We start from the raw sequence: 11,738 nt of genomic DNA, 5'->3' as shown, positions 1-11,738 counted from the left end.
TTTCAGGTGGATGGATTTTCTTGGCAAATAAATGCTCACTAACAGGGATTTAAACAAATGTGTGCACCATTGAGAGAAATATTTTTGTGTATGGAACATTTCTGGGATCTTTTATTTCAGCTCATGAAAGATGGGACCAACACATTACATGTTGCGTTTATATTTTTGTTCAGTGTATATCAATTATTTCAACCATATGACAAGATTGGTGAAATTGAAGACAGGTGTGGGTCCAACAGAATAAGCAATAAAATGCCCATTAACAGTTTGATGTTTAACACCATTTATTTTGATTAGTTACAAAAACATAAATAAAATCAACAATTGAATTAGTTACAATATTACAGAGGTTAAATCACCAGAAACATACGTTTTATTTATAGGTTTTTGTATTTAAATGTCCTTCTAAATCATTGGTTCTCAGTCAGGTGTAATATCAGGACAAGTGTGTGTTAGATGAGCCCAATGGCCTAAAGGTAGTCTAGGCCTAGGTTTCATTGTTTGTCCAGTGAATCAAGTTTCCGTAGAGATAAAAACAAGTTGATACAGTATATCTCTATGATTAGAACCATACTGACAAAACCTCTCACAATTGAAACATGATGTAGCTATTACTCTGTTTCAACACAAAGTCTGAGAGGAATATAATATATCCTGGGGGGACTCCAACAGAGATGAGAAGCAACGTTTTCTAGTGTCAGATAACCTCAGATATATTTTAAAATACTGATCAGAAGAACACGATTTTACATTTTGTACAACCCCATTTCAAAATACAAAAATAATATTTTTTTCCTTTAGATTACATTTTGGTAACACATCAGGGCGAGTTCCACATTTCCTTTTCATGAATATCATCAAAGCTGTGACATATAGTCAACATGTTAGTATTGACTTGACAGCACAGTAACTTCCTCCCCTCCACTAATAATATTAAACTATTTTACTGTGAAAATGTGGGTTGTCTCATAAAAATAAAACATAAATACTGAAAACCATTATGTTAAACTATATATTCATATGCAATTGATAAAGTGTTAAGTTTGTGAACAACTATAAGCACCAACTGTTTTAGCTCCCCAAAATGAATGTTTTGTTTTTCCTCCTTCCACTTTCATTAGTTTTAGTGAGTTTTCAGCTCACTATGAAGCAGTCTTTCACATATGCTCTACCATCTCCCCTTTGCTGTGGGAAAAACTCTCTATCATTATACATTTAAATAAAAACAGAAATACTGATTTAACTATAAAACTTATAGTACCAAGTAAGCTTTCAGAAAATGTATTTATCAATGGTCAAATGTATATGTATAGCTAAATGCAATGATGATTGTACTGTATCTCATTGTCCATGTGCATCCCTGTCACTCACTGGAGTAAGTTGAGAAATGGAAGTCAGTAAACCTTTTGCTGTGTGCATGCAGATCTGTTAAAGATCCTTCTAGTCGAATTTACAAAAGAGTAATTCACACGTAAAACAACTTGTTAAGGACAAAAATGTTCACTAATACTTAAATCCAGAAAAAGGCTCTCACAATGCTGTCTAACAAACCATTTTTTTTCAATGACACTTTTTGAATTGAACCTTTATTTAACTAGGCAAGTCAGTTAAGAACAAATTCTTATTTACAATGACACGCTGGGCCAATTGTGCGCCGCCTTATGGGACTCCCAATCACGGCCGGTTGTGATACAGTCTGGATTCGAACCAGGGTGTATGTAGTGTCGCCTCTGGCACAGAGATGCGCCACTCGGGAGCCGTAAAGTCATGTCCCAAATGGTACCCTACTTTACAAGATTAGGGTGCCATTTGGGACGCACTGTATCACTATGGACTTTATGGGTCCGAGGGCCACTCACTTAACTGACTTCTTTGACGTCTTGAGGAGAGACAGAACCAATACATGATGGGCTCTATAGGTAAACAATCTGGTACAGTAACAACTAATGTTAGTCTGCTTTTATGGAAGTAGTGGGGATTCGATTTGTGATGCAGTGCAGCAATATTACAAAGCTTTTGTCACACAAAATAAAACTGTCACACACACACACAGTAAAGTATTCATTCTAAAAGGCAATATGAGGACAGCCCATATAGTTGGTTTCCCCATTCCATAAAATTACTTGGCAGTTTGTTTTCTTATCAGTTTTCCTTGTATGACACCTTTGATATGCAGTGTAGCAATTGGTATTGAGGAATTTCAATATTTCCCTAAAACAAATTGATTCTAGCTCAAATAAAACAGATTTATTTCTGATCAATAAATTACCTCAGAGTTTGTTGTTGTGCCCAACAGCAGACGTGAGAAATATAAGCACAAGTGCAAGCAGATTGCAGGCAAGTCAAGGTACATTGTAGCCGTAAGGTCATGCAGTCTTAGTGTTTTGATGAGTGTTTATTCAATGAAAGCTCACTGAACATATTCATATATTGATCACAATTTAATCATGTTACTCAACATGTCATTTAAAATCTTTTTTAATCTACTGATTGACACACATTTATCAATGTAAAAAATTATAATCCACGAAGTACATGCCTTGCCCGTGCACTAGACTGTACAACAGTGTGCTTAGTGGAATTGTGGTAGTGATAATAGCCAGGTAGCACCACTATTACCATGCTCTGTGGTGTTACTGTAACATGCTGTTGTTGCACCTGCTTTATATCTCATTGGTATCCTGTTGAAACATTTGTGCTATACTCATGTAAGATGTCAGTTAATGCGTAAATGTTTGGTTGGTTGTTGTCAACGTGCTTCTACAAAATTATTTGGTTAAACGCCACCACAGACAAATCATGACATCACAGGATGATACAATTTAGATGACAGTTACTAATTGCACTTTTACAATTCATAGTCCTTTTCGATATAAGTAAGCATTGACAAATAAAAACAACAAAAAAATATGTCAATGTTTTCTGTTCCTTCATGTCTCAGCTTGGGAGGAAGAGTTCTGGGTCAAACTTAGTTGGATTTTAAAAATAACATGACTGTTACTTGGTGTCAAAATACACAAGGAATATGTACTGAGGAAATCAATGGCAACACAAACACACACACACACACACACACACACACACACATTACCTAATTTTGTACATCTCAAACACACCAATATCATGACCCCCCCCCCCCCCCCCCTCCCCCCAAGAGTTCCATATTGCCCTCTGTCTGTACATATTCTGTCTACATAGACTCAACCATCTCTCACATTCACTTCCCATCTCATCTTTACAAATATAATGGCGTCCATTTTCTCATTGTCAGACGTTACCTCTCATAACATACACACTCTCAAACTTTCCACGTGGATTTTACACATCCATCATCTCCATCTTTTTTTCTACTTCCCTTGTTCCATCCTAATCTAACTCACTCTTCCCCCCTCTCATTTTCTTTTTACTGCTGTCCCAGAGGAAGAGTGGAGGTTGGGGGCGTGGGGTGAAGTTTGGCACTGGATGGTCGAGCAGCAGCAGAGCAGGAGGAGGAGCAGGAGGAAGAGGAGGAGGAGCAGAAGCACAATGTCCCCCCGGAGCCACCGGGGGCAGAAGCAGCAGGAGCAGCGCCAGTGTCTATGGGCTCCACTACCGCATTGTTGCTAGACACCTGGGAAGGCAACAGAGGTTTATTCTGATTCGGGGGTGGGGTTCCTACACCTAAATGGGGCTGCTGGGGTATCTGTTGTTGCCCTGTCTGTGGCTCTACGGGAGACAGGGACTGAGACAGTAGTGGAGTCTGGATTAGGGGTTGTATCTGTAATGGGTGAGTAGGCTGGGCTTGCTGGAGGTGTAAACTTTGATGCAGCTGAGGGACTGGAGGCATGTGTGTTTGTTGTTGTTGTGGTCCTGGTGGTCCCCCCACCCCACTCCACTGGCTCCCCCCAGTGGTGTACTGAGCTGGGGCTGGAGCAGTGAGGCTGGAGGGGGCTGGGGAGGCCTGGGGGTTCAGTGGTGCCACAGGGAACCAACCAGGAGGAGCCACCTGGAACGAAGACATCACTAATGTGACACACAATAACGACACCCAACGGTTTTTGGTAGCTTGCAGTCATACACTGAATTGTACAAAAATGTACAAGCGTGTACACAATACATTGGCAATGGAATACAGTACATGGGCAATAAATACACATGCACTATATATGTATAGGAGGCCTGGTGCGTTACCTCTGTGGCCTGTGGCCACCCTCCCAACTCCTGCACCTGCTGAATCTGCTTGATCTGATTGAGCGAGGGCTTGGGGGCGGCGGGACCCACTGTCTCCTTCGTCCAATCATCCACCAGTCTGTGCAAGTCATCTGTGAACATGCTCTTTCTGGCACCCTGGGAGGGAGGACTGTGGTCTGAGAAGAGAGAAAGGGAAGAAAATCAATCAAACACTACTTGCTCAGAGGAAGAGTTAGGTTTCGGTGAAACCATTACCTCTTTTGGTAGTCAGTAGGGTGATTTGTTCTGGGTTGCAGTATGGCGGCAGTTTTCTCTGTTCTCCCCCTGAGAAACTACTGGACTGTTGTATACCTTCAGCAAAGACAACAGAGTCAGATATCACATATATCACGTTCAGTGGGAGAGAGATGATCGGGAGAGAGAGAGGGAAAGATAAAACAGAGAGCGAGAAGTCAAAGAGAGAAGACAGAGGGAGAGAGAGAGAAATACACAGATCAAGTCTGAAAGAGAGAGTAGACCCAGAAAGAGAGATTGGTTACCGGGGTGACCAGCGAGTCCATTGTTGTCCATGTGTGAGTGGGGTCTGGGTCGGAGCTTGGCTTTGGCCGGCCTGTGCCTGCGGGGGGAGAGGGCTGGGGACCCTGAGGGGAAGGGTGGGGTGCGGGGCAGGGTCTGCCGGTGGTCTTTGAGGGAGCGCAGCTGTCTGTACAGCTCCTGGAGCTCTCTGTTCTGCTGAGCGTGGAGGGACACCACCTCCTTGATGTGCCTGGGGAAGAGAGGTAAAATACAGGGGGAGGAATGGAGGACGGAGACATGAAGAGAATGGGGTTTGGGAGATCATTAATGGCAGAGCGACAGAGTTGAGGAGAGAAGAGTCATATGTTGAGAATGTAGACAGGCAGGGAGTGGGTGCGTGGGAGAAAGAGTAAAAATTGGTCAGTCAAAATAGAAGAAACATCAACATGTTGAATGATACTGAAAATAAACTCTGTCCCTTTTTTCTCCTCCGTCTCCCAGATGGGTCATTGACTGCACAAAATGAATTCCCAATAAACAAGGTATTCTATTGTATCATCTCACTTCTCTCTCAGCGTGTGCAGCTCCTTCCTCAGGTCTTCATCCTCCATCTCACTCTCCTCATCATCACTACTGCCCAGGGGAGAATGACCATGCCCGTGACCATGTCCTCGGGGTGGGTGGCTCAGTGCTGGAGTCCTCTTCCCCTCCTCCCTCTCTCCCTCCTTCCCTCGGGTCCTCCTCCTCTCTCTCTCCAGGTCAGGAGACACAGGGGAGCTGTCCGTCAGTTCTTTCTCCTCTTTCTGGTTCTCCATCTGGGTCACAGAGAAGCGCCCCACATTCCTGTGGCTGCTGCCCGTACCACAGGCTGCCTCCTTGGGGGGAGAGGCCTCAGGGGGCTGGGGCACTGGGGTGACCTGGGGAAAATACAAAGTGGGAGTCATTAAGTTTGTGTGTGTTCCTCCTCCAGCACATTCTGATATTTAACCAGGAAGTGATTATCAGAAAGTTCTAGACACTTAATAGATCTGAAATAATTGAATAGGCCTGGTAGTAGTACTGTACTGTACTGGTAGTACTGGTAGTGTCCTCTCGTACACTGTGAGGCTATTTTCAGAACTACACAGGTGTCTAGAGTCTGTTTCGTACCTGAAATCGTCCCTTGAGTGAGTGGGGAGGGTTGGAGGAAGCCCCCTCTCTCTCCTCTCTGACTGCCTGACTGCCACTAAAGTGACCGTCTGGTAAAAAGAGGGGGAATGAAAAACAACAGGGGGAGAGAGAGGAGGACAGAGACAAGGACACGGAGACAGAGACACACATGGGTATAGATACAGATGTGAGGACAAGGTACAGACATAGGCACACACAGAGGGGTATACCGACAAGCACAGGGATAAGACGTGGACGCAGACACCACAAACACAGAAAAACAGAGTTAAAGATCATTAAATTTCATTATCAGACAGCAACCCTGTGACTACACAAATAAGTATTATATTGTAGACAAGCTTACAGTTCATGGGAATGCGTGTGTGACATTACATTGATTTAGAAAACTATAGCATTTTTATAATGTTTTGCTGTCCTTTTCTTACAGTGACAGGAATAAGCATAAAAACATAATGATAAAGATAACTTAAAAATAACATCTACAGTAAAAACATGCTTAAATAAGCATAACATGTTATGGGGTGTGGGAAGGGTTGGTATATACTGTAAGTCAGTAATTAATATTCACATATCAAAGACATGAGATAGAAATGCATTTTAGGGAAGGGTCAGTTAGTTGAATGTATGCATCAGTATACTGTACACAGTATACACACACACTACCTGTACCATATCAGACCCCACACACAAACATCACATGTCAATCTGGATGAATAAATTGATCCACAATGTAGATTAAAAGTGATGTAATTTGTGGTATATGATATCTGGGGGTTTTCTAAACAGAATTTGTGTATATGAATATGTTGCATCATTTGAGATATCAATGTAAAAATGTACAGCTTGGCATGAATGCTGCTGATATGGTTTTACACATTATGTATGATAGTACATCACCTTAGCCAAATACATTTCAACTCAGTTTTTCACAATTCCTGACATTTAATCCTAGTAAAAATTCCCTGTCTTAGGTCAGTTAGGATCACCACTTTATTTTAAGGATGTGAAATGTCAGAATAATACTAGAGAATGATTTATTTCAGCTTTTATTTATTTCATCACATTCCCAGTGGGTCACAAGTTTGCATTCACTCAATTAGTATTTGGTAGCATTGCCATTAAATTGTTTAACTTGGGTCAAACTTTTCAGGTAGCCTTCCACAAGCATCATACAATAAGTTGAGTGAATTTTGGCCCTTTCCTCCTGACAGAGCTGGTGTAACTGAGTCAGGTTTGTAGGCCTCCTTGCTCGCACATGCTTTTTTAGTTCTGCCCACACATTTTCTATAGGATTGAGGTCAGGGCTTTCTGATGGCCACTCCAATACATTGACTTTGTTGTCCTTAAGCCATTTTGCCACAACTTTGGAAGCATGCTTGGGGTCATTGTCCATTTGGAAGACCCATTTGCGACCAAGCTATAACTTCCTGCCTGTCTTGAAATGTTGCTTCAATATATCCACATAATCTTTGTCCCCATGTGCAGTTGCAAACCGTAGTCTGGCTTTTTTATGGTGGTTTTGGAGCAGTGGCTTCTTCCTTGCTGAGCGGCCTTTCAGGTTATGTCGATATAGGACTCGTTTTACTGTGGATATAGATACTTTTGTACCTGTTTCCTCCAGCATCTTTACAAGGTCCTTTACGTTTGTTCTGGGATTGATTTGTACTTTTCGCACCAAAGCATGTTCCTCTCTAGGAGACAGAACGCTTCTCCTTCCTGAGCGGTATGACGGCTGCGTGGTCCCAAGAGGCACTGAGTTTTAAGGTAGACCTTGAAATACATCTACAGGTACACCTCCAATTGACTCAAATTATGTAAATTAGCCTAATAAAATATTATAAAGCCATGACATCATTTTCTGGAATTTTACAAGCTGTTTAAAGGTACAGTCAACTTAGTGTTTGTAAACTTCTGACCAACTGGAATTGTGATACTGTAAATTATAAATGAAATAATCTGGCTGTAAACAATTGTTGGAAAAATTTGTGGAGTGGTTCAAGAAATTTGTGGAGTGGTTGAAAAACAAGTTTGAAGGACTCCAACCTAAGTGTATGTAAACTTCCGACTTCAACTGTGCAATTCACTGTATCACAATTCCAGTGGGTCAGAAGTTTACATACACTAAGTTGACTGTGCCATTAAACAGATTGTAAAATTCCAGAAAATGATGTCATGGCTTTAGAAGCTTCTGTTAGGCTAATTGACATCATTTGAATCAATCGGAGGTGTCTCTGTGGATGTTTTTCCAGGCCTACCTTCAAACTCAGTGCCTCTTTGCTTGACATCATGGGAAAATCAATTGTAGACCTCCACAAGTCTGGTTCATCCTTGGGAGCAATTTACAAACGACTGAAGGTACCACGGTCATCTGTACAAACAATAGTACTCAAGTATAAACACCATGGGACCACACAGCCGTCAAACCGCTCAGGAAGGAGACTCGTTCTGTCTCCTAGAGATGAACGTACTTTGGTGCGAAAAGTGCAAATCAATCCCAGAACAACACCAAAGGACCTTGTGAAGATGCTGGAGGGAACAGGTACAAAAGTATCTATATCCACAGTAAAACGAGTCCTATATTGACATAACTTGAAAGGCCGCTCAGCAAGGAAGAGACCACTGCTCCAAAACTGCCATAAAATAGCCAGACTACGGTTTGCAACTGCACATGGGGACAAAGATCGTACTTTTTGGAGAAATGTCCTCTGGTCTGATGAAAACAAAATATAACTGTTTGGCCATAATGACAATCATTATGTTTGGAGGAAAAAGGGGGAGGCTTGCAAGCCGAAGAACACCATCCCAACCGTGAAGCACGGGGGTGGCAACATCATGTTGTGGGGGTGCTTTGCTGCAGGAGGGACTGGTGCACTTCACAAAATAGATGGCTCATGAGGAAGGAAAATTCTGTGTATATACTGAAGCAAAATCTCAACACATCAGTCAGGAAGTTAAAGCTTGGTCGCAAATGGGTCTTCCAAATGGAAAATCACCCCAAGCATACTTACAAAGTTGTGGCAAAATGGCTTAAAGACAAAAAAGTCAAATTATTGGAGAGGCAATCACAAAGCCCTGACCTCAATCTGATAGAAAATGTGTGGCCAGAACTGAAAAAGCGTGTGCGAGCAAGGAGGCTTACAAACCTGACTCAGTTACACCAGCTCTGTCAGGAGGAATGGACCAAAATTCACTCAACTTATTGTGGGAAGCTTGTGGAAGGCTACCTGAAACGTTTGACCCAAGTTGAACAATTTAAAGGCAATGCTACCAAATACTAATTGAGTGTATGTAAACTTGTGACCCACTGGGAATGTGATGAAAGAAATAAAAGCTGAAATAAATAATTCTCTACTAATATTCTGACATTTCACATTCTTAAAATAAAGTAGTGATCCTAACTGACCTAACACATGGAATTTTTATTAGGAATAAATGTCAGGAATTGTCATAAACTGAGTTTAAATGTATTTGGATAAGATGTATGTAAACTTCTAACTTCAACTGTAAATTAAATAATCTGTCTGTAAACAATTGTTTGAAAAATGACTTGTGTCATGCACTAAGTAGATGTCCTAACCGACTTGCCAAAATTATAGTTTGTTAACAAGAAATTTGTGGAGTGGTTTAAAATGAGTTTTAATGACTCCAACCTAAGTGTATGTAAACTTTTGACTTCAACTGTATACACACATATGTAGAACAAGTGCACATACACTACATGTCCAAAAGTATGTGGACACCTGCTCGTCAAACATCTCATTCCAAACTCATAGGCATTCATATGGAGTTGTTCCCCCCCTTTGCTGCTATTACAGCCTTCACTCTTCTGGGAAGGCTTTCCAGTAGATGTTTGAACACTGCTGCGGGGACTTGCTTACATTCAGCCACAAGAGCATTAGTGAGGTCGGGCACTGATGTTTGGTGATTAGAACTGGCTAGCAGTCGGCGTTCCAATTCATCCCAATGGTGTTCGATGGGGTTGAGGTCAGGATTCTGTGCAGGCCAGTCAAGATCTTCCACACCGACCTTGAAAAAGCATTTCTGTATGGACCGCTTTGTGCAAGGGGCATTTTCATTCTGAAACAGGAAAGGGCCTTCCCCCCAAACTGTTGCCACAAAGTTGGAAGCACAGAATTGTCTAGAATGTCATTATATACTGTAGCGTTAAGGTTTCCTTACAGGCCTCCTGAGTGGCACAGTGGTCTAAGGCACTGCATCACTAAAAATCCAGGTTCGATCCCGGGCTGTGTCGCAACCGGCCGTGACCGGGAGACCAATTAGGTGAAGCACAAATGGCCCAGCGTCGACTCCTTGTGGCAGCTGGGTGCATGCAGTGTGGCTTGGCAGGCTGGTGTTTCGGAGAACACATGGCTCTCGACCTTCGCCTCTCAAATCAAATCACTACATGGCCCCGAGTCCGTACAGGAGTAGCAGCGATGGGACAACACTGTAACTACCAATTGAATATCGCAAAAATAGGGAGAAGAAGGGGTATAAAGTACACTATTTTAGCCCAAACCATGATGCTGCCACCACCATGTTTAACAGTGGGGATGTTGTGTTCAGCTGTGTTGCTTTTACGCCAAACATAACATTTTGCATTGTTGCCAAAAAGTTCAATTTTGGTTTCATCTGACCAGAGCACCTTCTTCCACATGTTTGGTGTGTCTCCCAGGTGGCTTGTGGCAAACTATAAACAACACTTTTTATGGATATCTTTAAGAAATGGCTTTCTTCTTGCCACTCTTCCATAAAGGCCAGATTTGTGCAATATACGACTGATTGTTGTCCTATGGACAGAGTCTCCCACCTCAGCTGTAGATCTCTGCAGTTCATCCAGAGTGATCATGGGCCTCTTGGCTGCATCTCTGATCAGTCTTCTCCTTGTATGAGCTGAAAGTTTAGAGGGACGGCCAGGTCTTGGTAGATTTGCAGTGGTCTGATACTCCTTCCATTTCAATATTATCGCTTGCACAGTGCTCCTTGGGATGTTTAAAGCTTGGGAAATATTTTTGTATCCAAATCCGGCTTTAAACTTCTTCACAACAGTATCTCGCACCTGCCTGGTGTGTTCCTTGTTCTTCATGATGCTCTCTGCGCTTTAACGGACCTCTGAGACTATCACAGTGCAGGTGCATTTATACGGAGACTTGATTACACACAGGTGGATTGTATTTATCATCATTAGTCATTTAGGTCAACATTGGATCATTCAGAGATCCTCACTGAACTTCTGGAGAGAGTTTGCTGCACTGAAAGTAAAGGGGCTGAATAATTTTGCACGCCCAATTTTTCAGTTTTTGATTTGTTCAAAAAGTTTGAAATATCCAATAACTGTCGTTCCACTTCATGATTGTGTCCCACTTGTTGTTGATTCTTCACAAAAAAATACAGATTTATATATTTATGTTTGAAGCCTGAAATGTGGCAAAAGGTCGCAAAGTTCAAGGGGGCCGAATACTTTCGCAAGGCACTGTATATACAGTACCAGTCAAAAGTGTGAAAAACTGTCATCAAGGCAACGGGTGGCTACTTTGAAGAATCTAAAATGTACAATATATTTTGATTTGTTTAACACTTTTTTGGTTACTACATTATTCCATATGTGTTATTTCATAGTTTTGATATCGTCACTATTATTCTACAATGTAGAAAATAGTAAAAATAAAGAAAAACCCTGGAATGAGTAGGTGTGTCCAAACCTTTGACTGGTACTGTAGTTACTTCTAAACCCTGTACTGTACAATGTGCACAATGTATAGTAAATTATGACTGTCATCATAATCTAGGATATCACATACAATACATAACATACTGACAAAGCAAATGGCTCATGTAGAAAGTATTTTAAGGAATGTATTGCATCTAAATGTACTGCATAC

At 41.7% G+C, this 11,738-nt stretch overlaps 1 protein-coding gene across 3 annotated transcripts in view; it reads right to left on the bottom strand.

The window, feature by feature from the left end:
* Positions 1-266: 266 nt before the first annotated feature.
* The window catches only part of si:dkey-151g10.3 (serine/threonine-protein kinase WNK3), a 73,581-nt gene continuing 62,109 nt past the window's right edge, over positions 267-11,738 (bottom strand). For all 3 annotated transcript variants that reach the window (XM_021565830.2, XM_036946832.1, XM_036946833.1), the window contains 6 exons: positions 5,836-5,924; positions 5,251-5,603; positions 4,710-4,936; positions 4,426-4,521; positions 4,171-4,346; positions 267-3,985 (listed from right to left, as the gene is read on the bottom strand). In XM_021565830.2, coding sequence (XP_021421505.2) covers positions 3,404-3,985; positions 4,171-4,346; positions 4,426-4,521; positions 4,710-4,936; positions 5,251-5,603; positions 5,836-5,924 — 1,523 coding nt within the window. In that variant the 3' untranslated portion in view covers positions 267-3,403. The remainder of the gene's footprint in view (positions 3,986-4,170; positions 4,347-4,425; positions 4,522-4,709; positions 4,937-5,250; positions 5,604-5,835; positions 5,925-11,738) is intronic.

Source organism: Oncorhynchus mykiss, chromosome 16 (assembly GCF_013265735.2).
Source record: "Oncorhynchus mykiss isolate Arlee chromosome 16, USDA_OmykA_1.1, whole genome shotgun sequence".
NCBI classification, from domain to species: Eukaryota; Metazoa; Chordata; class Actinopteri; order Salmoniformes; family Salmonidae; genus Oncorhynchus; species Oncorhynchus mykiss.
This window is presented reverse-complemented; position numbering and strand designations above follow the sequence as displayed.